The sequence below is a fragment of the Hyperolius riggenbachi genome, chromosome 6 (genome assembly GCF_040937935.1).
Source record: "Hyperolius riggenbachi isolate aHypRig1 chromosome 6, aHypRig1.pri, whole genome shotgun sequence".
In the NCBI taxonomy this organism is placed as follows: Eukaryota; Metazoa; Chordata; class Amphibia; order Anura; family Hyperoliidae; genus Hyperolius; species Hyperolius riggenbachi.
Window position 1 is genome coordinate 235,605,675 of NC_090651.1, and position 14,606 is coordinate 235,620,280.

Genomic DNA, 14,606 nt, shown 5'->3' on the forward strand with positions numbered 1-14,606 from the left:
CTGTGACTTGCTTGTGCATGGTTGCAATGCTACAGTATCATCCAGGCTTCACAGAAATTTGAACAGAGGAGCACACTATCTGTACTGTACCCGCATTACCTGGTGGGATCTATGCTTCCTGTGCAAGCTATGCACGATTATTGCATACAAATCCCTGCATATTGAGCACTGTATACTTTGATCTAGCTTAGACACTATCAGCGCTCACTTACTGATGTACTGAATAGAAAAAGGACTCCCAATTATTGACTGAATTAAGATACATACAAAGAAAGCCTGGTATACATTGGTCAAAGGTCACCTTATAATACAAAAAGCACTTTATTGATAGGAAAAACACACACTATTAATTCAGTATACAAAACTAATAGTGACGACCCCAATTGTTCATTACTAGAAACTATGTACAGAAGCGGATTATTTAGCCTCATAAGCAGTAGTCAAATAGTTGGCAGGTGTAAAATACATTTTAGCCGATCAGCTTAGTCTCACAGAATAATGAGAACTTCAACTAGTATTCATCTATGCATTCACCAGCACACACACTCTAGTAGCAGTGTCAGGATCGGATAAGTGAGTGCCCCATTTAAAACAGCTAGTGGAGGCAGTCCCTGTAAAGGGGAACAAGGTGCAAAGCAAAGTGCAAGGCAAAGCAATTAAGCGACAGTCTCCAGCATAAGCCAGCCCTTCACAAGATGACTGCAGAGCCGTTATAACAAATCAGGGTATTCACACCACACCGAAGTTGACAGACAGTCCAAAAGCTCACTCCTCGCACATCAAAGACATTGCCGTTCCAGCAGCTGACAAGCCGCAATCTTCCACAGTGCACAGCAGTAATCCCAAGTCTCGGCGACAGGAGCGGAGGGACGCTGACGCACGTGGTGGTGAAGGGATGTGACGTTACACCGCAGACAAGCAGCCTAGGCTTTGCCTACCTAAGTTTCGCATCTTGACTGGATGCTTCCTCAGGGTGTTGGATGCTTCCTCCTAACTCGGTGTTTCTCAAACCTGTCCACGTGACTTCCCAACAGTGCATGTTTTGCAGGCAACCTCACTTATGCACAGGTAGGGTAATTAGTGTCTTAGCTAGGTGGATTCCATGTAGCTGAGACACTAATTTCCCCACCTGTGCATAGGTTAGGTTACCTGCAAAACATGCACCGTTGGGGAGTCACGAGGACAGGTTTGAGAAACACTGTCCTAACTATTTGACTACTGCTTACAAGGCAAAATAATCCACTTCTGTACATAGTTTTTAGTTATGAACAATTGGTGGTCATCTCCAATCATTTTTATATACTGGATTTATAGTGTGTGTTTTTCCTATCAATAAAGTGCTTTTTTGTATTATAAGGTGGCCTTTGATCCATATATACCAGACTTTCTTTTTATTCAATTTTAACGGGTTGGCCCCACCTACTATTTTTGCTGGGTAAGTTAACAATAAGCTACTGTACATACACTAACGCCCTAATACACATCTTTATTTTTTTTTTATTTTTTTATTTTTTTTTTTTATATATTCTTTATTTATCAAAATTATTCACCAATAAAATATCCGACACATATAGATACATAAATAACAGAAACCCACCCCAAAAAGTCCCAGTCCAATGTTGCTATATCCCCCCAACAATCCCCTTACATAAACCTCTGTCCCTCCCTCCCTCCTCCCCCTCCAGTCCCCCCCCCCCCCCCCGGATCCCCTCCGAGCCTGACCCTCCTCCACTGTCCCCTCCTCCTACTCCTCTACTTAAGACAAATTCCCATCCTTTTTGTCTCGCTAGGAGGGGGACTAGAGTCCCACTCTCCTATCCTACCATTCTCCTTCCTTACCTCCCACTACCAGGAGGGGGGGGGGGGGGGGGGGCACCGCTCACAAAGGGAGAGAAGAGGACAGACACAAAGGAAGATATAGAAGAGACGTACCCGATGCCAAAGAGCATCCACCCTGTGACACTATGTTGTCCATCCATCCCTGTTCCCCCTGACCACCTCCTATGGCTCTCTCTATGTCTTTTCTATTCAATACTCCTCCCTTTCTACTCTTCCCCGTCCATATGCCCCTCAACCAGTTGCCCCTCCTCCAAACCTCTCTCTTACTTCACCATATTCCTCTGAGTTTTTGAAAACCTCCCATCTATCCCAATTTCCCTCCTCTCTTCCATATATTATACTAGTTAATTCTTCCATTTTTTGAGCGTAATTTATTTCTTCTATCAATTCTTCTAGTGAGGGGGCCACCTGCGTTTTCCATTTCCTGCAGATCACCATCCTAGCTGCATTTATTACATGCATTCCCACGGAACCTCTATAGTTTTTCAGCCTTTTTGTATTAAGATGTAATAAGTAAATTCCAGGGTCCTCAGAAATAGGTATATCTGCCACTTTCAACAATATCTGTTTTATTGCGTCCCAGAAAAGAGTCAAGCCTCCACAACTCCACATGATGTGTAGCAAATCTCCCCTTTCCTGTCCACATCTCCAACAGGTTGGGTCTGTTCCCCAGATCTTATTTAGCTTATCCGGTGTTTGGTACCACCTTATAGCTATTTTATATCCGGATTCTTGGATCCTGGTAGATATTGATGCCGTATGACACATTTTAATAATCCTACTCCATTGGGGTTGAGTCAGCTCTCTGCCCATGTCTCTCTCCCATATATTCCTATATCTCTGAGAGTGGTCCAAATCTTCCCCTAAACATTTGTAAACTCCTGCCAACGTCCCCTTTGTTTGCCCCTTTCCCACACACATTCTTTCGAATTGTGTTAAATCTCTAGAGAGCTCTCCTTTATTCCCCAGAGTCCGTACGAAGTGTCTAAATTGATTCAGACTCCAAGCATCTACCCTCTCAATGCCCAGGTGTGAAGCTACCTCCCCTTCGTTCCTCCATATTTGTTGTGTTATTAACGTTTGAATCCTCAATTCCCCACCCTTCCTCCACTGGCTGTAATTTTCCTCTACGCATCCCCACTGAAATTTTTGGTTTCCCAATATAGACATCAGTGGAGTGGGTCTGGGTGAGATATCCCTTAATTTGCGGGTTCTATCTAATATTTTTAATGTATGTTCAATTAAGGTTCCTGCCGCAGAACGACACTTTGGGATGTACGGCAACCATGGCGCAGCTTCCAGAACCCCCCCAAATAACTCTCTCTCAAGTAAAACCCATTGTTTTTGTTCTCCGTTTCTACACCAATCCACTATTCTCGTGAGAACAGCTGCTTTATAATACCTGTGCGGGTCCGGCACTGCTAGGCCCCCCCTGTCCTTTGTTTGGGTCAGCAGCGCAAATTTTATCCTTGCCTTCCTTGATTGCCAAATAAAGCCCAGGAAAGCTCTACGGACCCCATTCAAAAATCCCTTTGGGAGAGGGAGAGCCTGGAAGACATATAGCAGCCTCGGCATGATATTCATCTTTAATACATTGATCCGACCAAACCAAGAAAGTTTCAATTTACCCCATTTTTCCAAATCCCTCTTAAAAGCACTCAGGAGTGGCATATAATTTAACTTTACCATTTCTGATATATTTGTTGCCAACTTAATACCCAAATATTTTAATGATTCCTGTTGCCACTTAAAGGGGAAATTTTTTCCCAGACTCCACATTTCCTCTTTTTCTATTCCTATCGCCAGTGCTTCACATTTCTCCCAGTTTATTTTTAGATTTGATAGTCTCCCATATTCCTCGAAGGCCTTAAAGAGGTTGGGTAATGCTAATCTTGGTTTTGAAAGATAGAACAAAAGGTCATCCGCATATGCGGCCACCTTCTGCTCTGTTGATCCTATTTTGATACCCGAAATATCTATGTTTTCTCGTATCGTTCTCAGGAAGGGTTCCAGCGTAAGGGCAAATATCAGGGGGGATAACGGGCATCCCTGGCGGGTCCCGTTTGCGATCTCAACCGGCTGGGATAACATCCCGTTGACCTTAATCCTCGCCACGGGGCTCTTATACATTGCCAATATCCATGACCGCATATTCTCCCCTAACCCGATCTGTCTCAGTACCACTTCAATGAATCCCCATCTGACCCTGTCAAACGCTTTCTCAGCATCTGTTGGGGAGTCACGAGGACAGGTTTGAGAAACACTGTCCTAACTATTTGACTACTGCTTACAAGGCAAAATAATCCACTTCTGTACATAGTTTTTAGTTATGAACAATTGGTGGTCATCTCCAATCATTTTTATATACTGGATTTATAGTGTGTGTTTTTCCTATCAATAAAGTGCTTTTTGTATTATAAGGTGGCCTTTGATCCATATATACCAGACTTTCTTTTTATTCAATTTTAACGGGTTGGCCCCACCTACTATTTTTGCTGGGTAAGTTAACAATAAGCTACTGTACATACACTAACGCCCTAATACACATCTTTATTGATGTGAACCTCCAGACTAAAAATCTACTCAGCAGTTCCCCTGTACTATAGTATACTTTATGTGTCTGAGTATGACAATTTCTGATATAGCAAACCACTTTTCCCGGCCCATTGGAGTTTACTATAAAAAGGAATTTTACTGTAAATGCAATGACTTAGGCAAATGCTAAAATGAAATTTAGCTTTCATCTAACTGCTGTTAGGAAAGGAGTGAGAAACTGGAGGGGAGAAAATAAGAACGATGAGAAGAATGGAATGGTTAGTGACGTCTCTTGTTTACTTCTAACACACGGGAAACCAAATCCAGTTATTAGTTGGCTACAAGCGAGTTGTGTCTTGCTCACAGGAGGTACACACATATCTGTAGTACACATATCTGCAGTAATACCTTCACTGCCTACATTAGACAAGCCTCTGTTGCCCATAGCAACTAGATTCTAGCCAGGTCAATTCAGACATACATATCCATGTCCATTGATTTTAGGCCTTTTATTGTAAAGACAAATGCACTTTTTGACCTTATTTTTCGCCTAAACACAAATTCCCAGCTGATTCTCCATAAACTGGGGAAGTGATCACACTGCCATTCTGACAGTTTTGCAGAGAGACATTTTTGTAGCTGTCTACATGATGAAGCATGTCTGGACCATAAAACTGTACAGTGGACATGGAAGGAGCCTTCAACATGTGAGGACACATATCACACACTGCACAGGACAGATATTTCTGGGGCTAGTACATGGTGCAAAGCTGTCAGTGTTACCTGGACCAATCTGATAGCTTCTGTTATTTAGAAACTGACAGAAGACTTAGGATTTCAGGCGGTATCAAAGATAACTTCTTTCTATATCTGCCATGTTGTAAAGAAAAAAAAAAGTATCTAGTGAAGGCTTTTGTCAGCAAATTGCATTACATCACTCTGAATAGCCAAGTCATCTCTAACTAATCTTCAGCCATGTACACACTTCCATCTGATGTCGCCCATCAGGGATCAGGACCTTATCCCCCTTGGGCAATGTCCGTGTCGGATTGCACACACACGTGTAAGCGGTGTATCTGATGACGCATTGTGTTGCTATGAGGAGGAACAACAAGTGCTGCACATCATGCAGCAGGTGGGGGAGCAGTGCCAAAACTGGGATCTGCGTTGCTGGGGTTAAGCAGATCCGCCTGGCAGATCGCTGGTGGGTTGGGGGTCAGCAGCTGCCATACACACGCCTGATTATCGCTGAGGCGCTCATTATCGGCCACCTCAGCCAACTTAAATCAGCCATACGTACGTGCCTTATGGCAACCACACCAAAGTGAAGTCATACTTTGAAAACTAAGGTACCATTTGAGTCCGTGGAAACTGGCTGCGTTTTTCCACCAACGATTCCTTGTAGTCTTGGCACACTAGGCCACCAGCCAGAAGACAACAACTGTCTGTTGACAATACTTGAGGAAAGGCTGTTGTCTGAAACGATGTGCCAGCCCTGGTGGGTCTGTGTATTGAAGGCGGTATACAATACAGCCCCACCATTTGTGACACTTCAAGTATGAAATGGGGTCCATTTAAGTCCTGCAGAGACTTTTGTTGCCACAAACAGCCAATTATTTTTTGCCTGTGTGACCATCTATAGACTGCAGTTTACTCGAATGGGTGATTTTTAAGGCAATTCTCCTGCACTAGGGGAGTTCTTACTGCTCTCCTCTTGTGTACGAGATAACTGGCCGCCGGGAGACTTGGGCGCAGGATACAACCGGTATATGGCTGATCCTTCTGCTGCCCAAGTCCCGGCCGCGTTAAATACTATTCCCCCTCTAGGTCTACGCGGATAGTGGGGAATGATGTAATTCGGCTTCCAGCTATTGCTGGCGGCCGAATTACAGTGTTTTAAATGTAACTTCAGCTCCATCTTCTGACGGTGCCGAAGCTACACTCTGTGCGCTGCTATAGCCGTAATTCCTATTACGGTCTATGGTGGCGCCAGCTGTGCCCAAACTCAACTGCACTGGATTACTTGTGTTCGCTCCTCTTACCCTCTCTATAGTGCAGTGTAGGCCCTAGGCAGAGCAACATGTACAAATCTGTAAAGGGATTGCTGGGCAGATTAAACACAAAATGGTGCCTTGTGCTTTACATACACAAATATTACAAAAACTCAGAACCAGAGCCGGATTAAGGCTGAATAGGGCCCTAAGCGGACTTACAGATTGCGCCACCCCCCCCCCCCCCCCCCCCCCGACATGCAGCCAACCGAGGAGCCAGCATCTTGCCTACTCTCAGCCATTCCTTGGCTGGAGCCCTTCCGTGCTGCAGCTCCTCTCAGCACTCTGCTGACGATGCAGCAGCATGTGATCCATCCCAGATGAACGAGCGAGCAAGCAGCGGCCGTTGCTATGGTGATGTGGCCACATGCGAGCCCTGCTCTCTCCAGCCCTGCCTGTGCAGTCAGACGCAGAATGATGATGTCAGCAGCGTGAGCACGCTGCTGACAGTCTACGTCTGACTGCACAGACTGGGCTGGAGTGAGCAGAGCTGACACGCGGCCACATCACCATAGTAACGGCCGCTGCTTGCTCGCTCATTCGTCTGGGCTGGATCACATGCTGCTGCATCGTCAGCAGAGTGCGGAGAGGAGTCGAGGCACGGAGGGGCTCAAGCCAGGGAGCGGCTGATAGAATATAAGATGCTGGCTCCTCAGTTGGCTGATGGGGCCCTTACACTCTTACTGGGGCCCCAAGCTAATGCTTGATTTGCCTGGTCGGTAATCCGGCCCTGCTCAGAACACAGCTTAAGCCCCAGCTTTCAAAAAGAATGCAATGAATGAGGTGATGTTCCTTACCTTCCAGCCACTCCCGGCCTCCTTATAATAAGGAAAATTGTCACATATCCACTGGTAAATCTCACTAAGAGTCATTTTCTTTTTGGGTGAGCTGTTGATGGCAAAGGTAATGAGGCTGGCGTAGCTGTAGGGTGGCTTCCCATCTTTGTGCTGCTGTACTTCCTCCTGGTCCAGTGTGGTGTTGGGGTCGATGAGGGCGCTCTTCTTGGTGATGCCAGATCCATGGGTGCTCTGGGCGGAGTCAGAATTTTGAATGGCAGCCCTCACAGTCAGCTGGGGAAGCCAGTCCATAGAGGTGAGGCTGCTTTCAAGCTCCGAAGTCATTTTTAATCTCTTAGTCTATCTAGTATACACTGTTTCCGGGGTACAATGTCAACAAAAGCCGGCAGGGATCCAGGTACTGTGCTTTAAGACTTCCAAATGAAAGGATGACCGATGTTTAATCTGGGGAAAACAGGAGACAATGGTGAGCGGACCTGGTGATCATGTTGACATACAATTCACACTGAAGAGAACTTTACCCCTATATCTCCTCCTTTCTTACCATAAGTAAGGCAAGGTTGCCGTATCTGAAGTGTATGGGTCAAAACCCTTTTCACTTCTTATATGAAAAAGCATGGCCCTGGCAGTCAGGCTACTTCCCTGACAAAATACCCCTCCTCAGTGGGGGAGGGGCATGGACCTGACCGCCTGACTAGAAGGCTGTCGAGAAATCTCCCTGGTAATGCAGGCCATAGTGGAACTGATACCCAGAGAAAGCATTGTATCTTTATGCATGACATTCCTTTACACTAATATTTCTACCCTGAGTTATTTAGGGGATGCTGGGAACGTTAGTGATCAAGGAATTGGGCTTTAAACCTCAATGTTCCACAACACTAAACTTTATCCCTAATGCCTTACATTTAGCCAGTCGCACACTATCCTTCCTAACTTTTGAGCAGATACTGGCCTTAGCACTAACCGCTCAAAAAAAAAAAACACACTCACAGTGTGCCCTAAAAAACAGCAATGCTCCAAAAAACAAAAACTTGTGAGACCAAACTACGCAGTTCCTGAGCTCAGAACAGGAGGGCATCAGCTGCTTATGGGATGATTTTACTTGCTGCCTGGAAGTGCTCTTCGGAGTCTGGTGAATACAAACTATTAACCTCCTCCCCAGCATGACACAGCACTACTGTACTGAGATATATGTGGCTATAAAAGAGTGGAAATGCATTCCACCACTAAAGGTTATATCCCTGTTAGCCCTCATTAAAAGTCAAGTTCTTCCAAACCTTGGCAGTTCACTATGCAAAAAAAAAAAATAACCTTAAAGGAGGAGCTGTACTGAAAACATAATAAAATAGCTTTTTTTTTTACTATACTAATTTATGAATGTAGTCAGTGTTTGCCCATTGTAAAATCTTTAATTACAGGTGGCGACACATTTAGTCCTGCCAGGTGCAGCTCTCGGGAATGTTTGTTTCTGAAAATTCCAAAGCTAGTGAAAATTATGCCTAATTTCCTGAAATGCTCTGGAAGGAGAATCCCACATAGCTAAACGGCCTAGGCTAAGCATCACTGGGAGGGAAGGGGTTACATACCACTATACAGCAATATATAGATATATAAAAGGTTTCTGCTGCAGAAACCAAGAATATTACTGTAAAAGCGGGTTTACTGAATAATTTACTGCGTTCTACTATATGTCACTTTAAGGAGCAGAGCCTTTTTATTCCATTTTTCTCTTCTTGATCACTGTAATTGGCTCACAGAGATCAGTGAGCCAATGGGGGAGCCAATGAAAACTGCTTTCTGTGCCAGCAGGGATGCGTGATCACATCCCGTGCAAAGGAGCCACAGTTGGTAAAACTATGCCGCATCAGGCTTAGTCAACCAAAAGTGCGGAGTAGTTTTACCTTGTGGAGGTCCCGAACCAGTTCCGGCAGCATTCACACTTGTGTATCATTTTCGTGTGTGCGTTTTTCTACATGCGTTTTCTGCACACCATGTGTGTTTGTATGTGAGAAAACATGTACTTTTTTCACAGAAGCTAATGTAATTGACTGCCTTTTGTGCAAGTGAAAAATGCATACAAGTATGCACTAGCCTAGCGACTAGCCCATTGATTAACTTTGGTTCTCAGTTTTGCTATGCAGAGAAGTAGCAGAAAAACAATAAGTGTGAATGCTGCCTAAGGGCCCATTCACACTGGGGCTTTTAGCGGCCATTTACTGCCCATCACCGAATCGTCGACGATCACTAGCGTTTTTAAAAGCGCTAGTGTAATGTTAAGTACATGGCAGTGATCTCACTGCCACGATCGCCAGCAATTCACAGTAAAGGCAAACGCACTGCATGCATCGCTTTTTCGTGATTTTTTTAGCGATTGCAATGTTAAAAAACGCATCGCAATCATTCAAAAATTGCAGAAACATACAGCATAAAACACGTGTTTACCGCGCAAAATGCTAGCGCTAATCGCTAGCGTTTTGCAATTCCCAGTGTGAATGGGCCCTAAAGCCCAACAAATGAGTGCCAAGTCCTATGCAGGCACCGCTCAACAGCATTTGTTATCAGTGTAGAAGCTCCTTTATTAGCGGATATTAATACATCACTTTTAAATCAGTTAAGAAATCTAGGAGTTCTTTAAAAAGAGACGACCTCTTAACCCTCCCACATGCAGAGAAGTAAACGTTGTGTTTTTCAAAAGTTGTGAACATCTTGTTCTCTCATATAAAATTTGGTAAGAAACTGTGCACTATTCTTTGCATTCTTATCAAGTGGAAATAGAGCACAAAATCATAGCTGTAACCCTCTTCCCCACATCTAGACTGCCACTCACCCACCATATTGTAGGCTTCTATGGAAGAGGGTGTGGCATGTCTCCTATTGAACCTCCTACTCATAGAACGGTGGGGGTGTGATATAGCTGCCACTCAACCTCCCTCCGTACTCTATGAGAAGGGGTGCGGCACAAGCTGTCACTCACCTTCCCTCCTACATCAGATTTGCATCTGGTTTTAGTCCAGTTACAAGTTGACAAAAAAATTAATAGAATTGTTTAAAAGACCAATGTCGCAAAAAAAAGTAGGCAGTTAAAATCTGACAAAACCGACATGTTTTGGGCCAGTCCATCTCTTCATGGGGATTCTCAGGGTTTTCTTAAGGCTGGGACCAACTTCGGGTGCTTTGCGGCAATTGCTAAGAGACCGCAATTTGCTAAATCGTGGAAGTGCCACGATTTCACAGATCAATCGCAATTCGGCTACTGTAGCCACAGATGCAATTGCTTTGGGATTGCTCACAAAATGCTACAAGCAGCATTTTGCGATTGCTGCTAGTTGGACCACCCACATAGGGATCCACTGGTGTAGCGCTTTGCCAATCACTAGCGGTAGGCAAGCACTCCCAAATCACTCCTAGTGGGTCCCAGCCTTTAAATATTGCCTTTGGATTTGAAATATCACCCAGTATGAGTGTAAATTTAGATCTTTCTCATTTCTTATGACATTTATAAGTTGGAGATCCAGATCTGACGTATCTGTTAGAACAATTAAGATGCACATATCCAAGATAAATGGAGCAATTAATTGGGAGCTAAATTGGTGGCTTGGCTGGATAGTGGGAGCTAGTCTAGATGAGGAGACCCAGCGGGAAACACTATCCATATCCCCCCAAAAAATAGGTTTATTAATGTTGCGCTAGTAGAGGCATTCACTGAAACAAGGGCTATGGCTAAAGCCCAGTGGCCAAAGGCTGTGGGCAAGAGTCCTGGTGTGCAATTTTAGAGATTGTGTCTTACAAATTGGTTTTCGTGACTAAATTAGCGAGTTTGCCGTGATTTATTACAGGGAGCGGTGCTGGAGAGAGTCTAGTTGAAGGGACCCAGCGGGAAACCTCAGACAAATGACCTCGCTCTAAACTCACTGCTTTGGTCGCAGCCACTAATTGTTAAAAAGGAACTCCACTGAAAATAATGTAATAAAAAAAAGTGCTTCATTTTTACCATAATTATGTATAAATGATTTAGTCAGTGTTTGCTCATTGTAAAATCTTTCCTCTCCCAGATTCACATTCCGACATGTATTACATGGTGACATTGTTACTGTGGGCATTTTATGTAGCTGTTTCTAGCTGTTCTGGCTGTTAGACAGCTCTAAACAGCCATTTCCTGTCTGTGAACATTGTTACATTGTGGAAGTTTGCCAGGAGTACCGCGGTATTCAGAGCCTCTAGTGGGAGTGGTTTCAGCACAAAATCAGTCACACAGCGCCCCCTGATGGTCTGTTTGTGAAAATCATTCTATTTCTCATGTAAAAGGGGGTATCAGCTACTGATTGGGATAAAGTTCAATTCTTGGTTGGAGTTTCTCTTTAAGTTAATAAACTCTAAAACTGCACACCTGGGCACGGATTTCTATCCAGCTCCACCTCCTGTGGGTGATGATGGGATGGAGGGAGGAGTTTAGACTGCTATTAGACTGCTGTTTAACTGTCAGGCAGTATCTGATATCAGCACAGGAAGTCTTACCTGGTGTGTGATGTTACCAATGTGTAGCCTCTTTCATGTAAACCCATCTGGACAGCGATAAGACAGCTGAAAGAGATAAATCACACAAGAAAGTAAATATAAACTCAAACGGACTAAAAAGAACTAAACCCCCATCTACACAATTCAATTCGATTTGCCATTGTTTTGCAATGGCAAACCGAATTGAATCGAATCCCGGTCAGACATGTCAGATTTAATCGGATTGTAAATAGCATCGTAATCGAATCGCACTAAGAATCGTATCGTGTACATTGGGCTTTAGTTATCAGGCATTTTTAAAGGATTTCTGAAGTGAAAGAGATATGGAGGCAGCCATATTTATTTCCTTTTACATAATACCAGTTGCCCGCCATTCCTGCTGATCTCTTTGGCTGCAGTTAAATCGAACACTTGAAGCAAGCGTGTGGTTAATCTAATCAGACTTCAATCAGAAACATCTGATCTCACTAATTAACACTGAGCAATGGGTACATCATAAAAAATAGTTTGAACAAAAACATAGATCATTCTCAGTGGACATGCACTGATTGGCCCAGGGGACTTCTGTCCCTGCCATCAATCCCCTCCAATGCCAGGACCATCACAATCTCCGACTTCAGCTCGCACAGCTCCGCAGACGGACGTGAGCCTAACATCCCCGCAGCTACAGCAGCACCAGCTGCGGACGTGAGGCTCACGTCTGTGCAGCTGAAATGGTTAAGCTACGTACACACACTAGATTTACGTTGTCAGAAAAAAAATAATTCATGATCGTTTTACTTAATCTAGTTTCTCAAATCATGGCACGCGTACCCCAGGGGATACTTTAAGCCACAGACACACGCTCAACAAAAGTCTTTTGAATGCACAATTATCAAACAACTTGAAGAAGTTGGACAACTTTTGTCAAGACGACAAGGCGTTATCACTGATGAGAGGCGACCAACGACTGATAAGACGCAGCTCAAGTCAATCCAACTGTTGGACAAAAAGTTGTCCAACTGCTTCAATTTGTTTGATAATCGTGCATTTAAAAGCCTTTTGTTGAGCATGTGTATGAGCCTTTAGATGGACTCAGGAAGTACTTGAACTGTTTATAGCCTATTTTATTTGATTAAGTTTTGAGAAGTCGAATGATAAATTGCCGTATATATAAGTTAACCAGAATAAATGTTTATAGTTAATTAAAAGCATCATCGATTTTTTTAAAAACATTTATACACAATTATGAAGTATTCCTGAGTAATACTTATGCGTCAAGGGATACTTCAGATGATGTTACTCACAACAGGGGGTACTTGACCAATACAGTCATTAATGAAAGGGGTGTATGCTGTAATTATGTTAAGAAACAATAATTCTGAGTATACTGTAGGTGTCCTCTTACATTGCAGGTTTCCTCTTCAGTGATCTGCAGGGTTGGATACTACTTGGCTGATCGCTATTAACGCTTTAGCAGCAAAATAAAGTAACATCTTTATTTGGCTGCAGAATCACATTTTTCCTGCTGCTGGGGAAGCGTGCCTTCCCCAGCCTGGCAGGCTAGCAGGGCATGCAGAAAGGGCGGCAGGGAGCTCTCATAGTAATCTGTAATTGGACGGCTGGATTGGCTTCTTCTTTCTCCACTGCAGTGGCGATGTAATCCTGACATGTCATCGGGATCCAGGAGACCGTGTCAGCGTTACAGCGCTACCCAGTGGTGGAAGAGAGGTGATAGAAGAATCTCTTCCATCACCCTGCTTCCACCACCAGGTGGTGCTGTAATGCTGACAAGGTCTCCGGGATCCCGATCGCATGTCAAATCATGTGACAGGGACCCAGAAGACCTGTTGGGAGTTGAGATCCACAGTGGAGGAAGAGAAGAAGCTGTCCGGAACAGGTAACCACAACTGTTCCCTGCCCACGCTCGTTTGGCTGCACTAGGCAGCCAAGCAAGATATGCGGACAGAGGCTTAGAATGCAACAGCAGCTATCAAACTAAAAATGTTGTTTGAAGCTGCAAATGCGTTAAGAATCGATTTTCTGAGCTGCAGCGGAACATATCCTCTCCCCATTTCATAGGGCAGAATGGAGTACTTGGTTCATCTACACATCAAAAGACAAAGTGCCACTAAAAGTGATCATACACACAAAGTATTCTCATGACTTTTATCTTCTGCATGCATCCACCTGTTCTGTCATGTATCTGCTGCAACTGAATGGAACAAATCATATGCTAGGTACACACAATACAATTTTCTGTTATATTTTCCTGCCAGAACGATTTTTTCCAACATGTCCGATGTTAATTGCAATCGATTTTCCAATCGATTTTCATAGCAGTGAAAAGAAATCGGTCGGAAAATCAATTGATATTAAGATCGGACATGTTGAAAAAAATCAATCTTGCAGATAAATCTAACAGAGAATTGTATTGTGTGTACCCAGCATTAGTTACTGTATGTCATGCCTTTGCTTACTGCATCAAGACATGTATAGTATATGTTTTGTGACAGGAAGCCTTTAGCAATCTCCTTCTCCAAGAGGTAATTTTTATGTTCTGTGCTATAGCTGCACATACAATATGTATGCAAATCCTCTGCTGATCGCTATGGCTGTCAAGGGACCAGCATGATCTAATTTTGATATCACAAACACCACTGTGTGCCAATGCAAGAAATAAAAGACTCAATCCCTATCACATTCCTCTATCTTTCTCCTGCTACAGCTTTGTCGATGTGCATCTTGGGTTTGCCAGGAAAGCTCATTTGAAATGTAAAAGCGGAGAGAAGAGGGGGGGGGGGGGGGGGGAGAGAAGGTTCTTCAGAGGAAGGCAGAAGAAGCAGAAAAAGAGGAGTGAGAAAGGCAGAGGGGAGGAAGAGCAGTAAAA

At 43.9% G+C, this 14,606-nt stretch overlaps 1 protein-coding gene across 5 annotated transcripts in view; it reads right to left on the reverse strand.

The window, feature by feature from the left end:
* Nucleotides 1–14,606, reverse strand: part of FOXJ3 (forkhead box J3) — a 129,485-nt gene that overhangs the window by 71,769 nt on the left and 43,110 nt on the right. For 4 of the 5 annotated variants that reach the window (XM_068240541.1, XM_068240545.1, XM_068240540.1 and 1 more), the window contains 2 exons: nucleotides 11,738–11,803; nucleotides 7,223–7,666 (listed from right to left, as the gene is read on the reverse strand). In XM_068240541.1, coding sequence (XP_068096642.1) covers nucleotides 7,223–7,546 — 324 coding nt within the window. In that variant the 5' untranslated portion in view covers nucleotides 7,547–7,666; nucleotides 11,738–11,803. Of the gene's footprint in view, nucleotides 1–7,222; nucleotides 7,667–11,609; nucleotides 11,683–11,737; nucleotides 11,804–14,606 lie in introns of those variants that run through there. The other variant, XM_068240543.1, reaches the window with a different exon arrangement.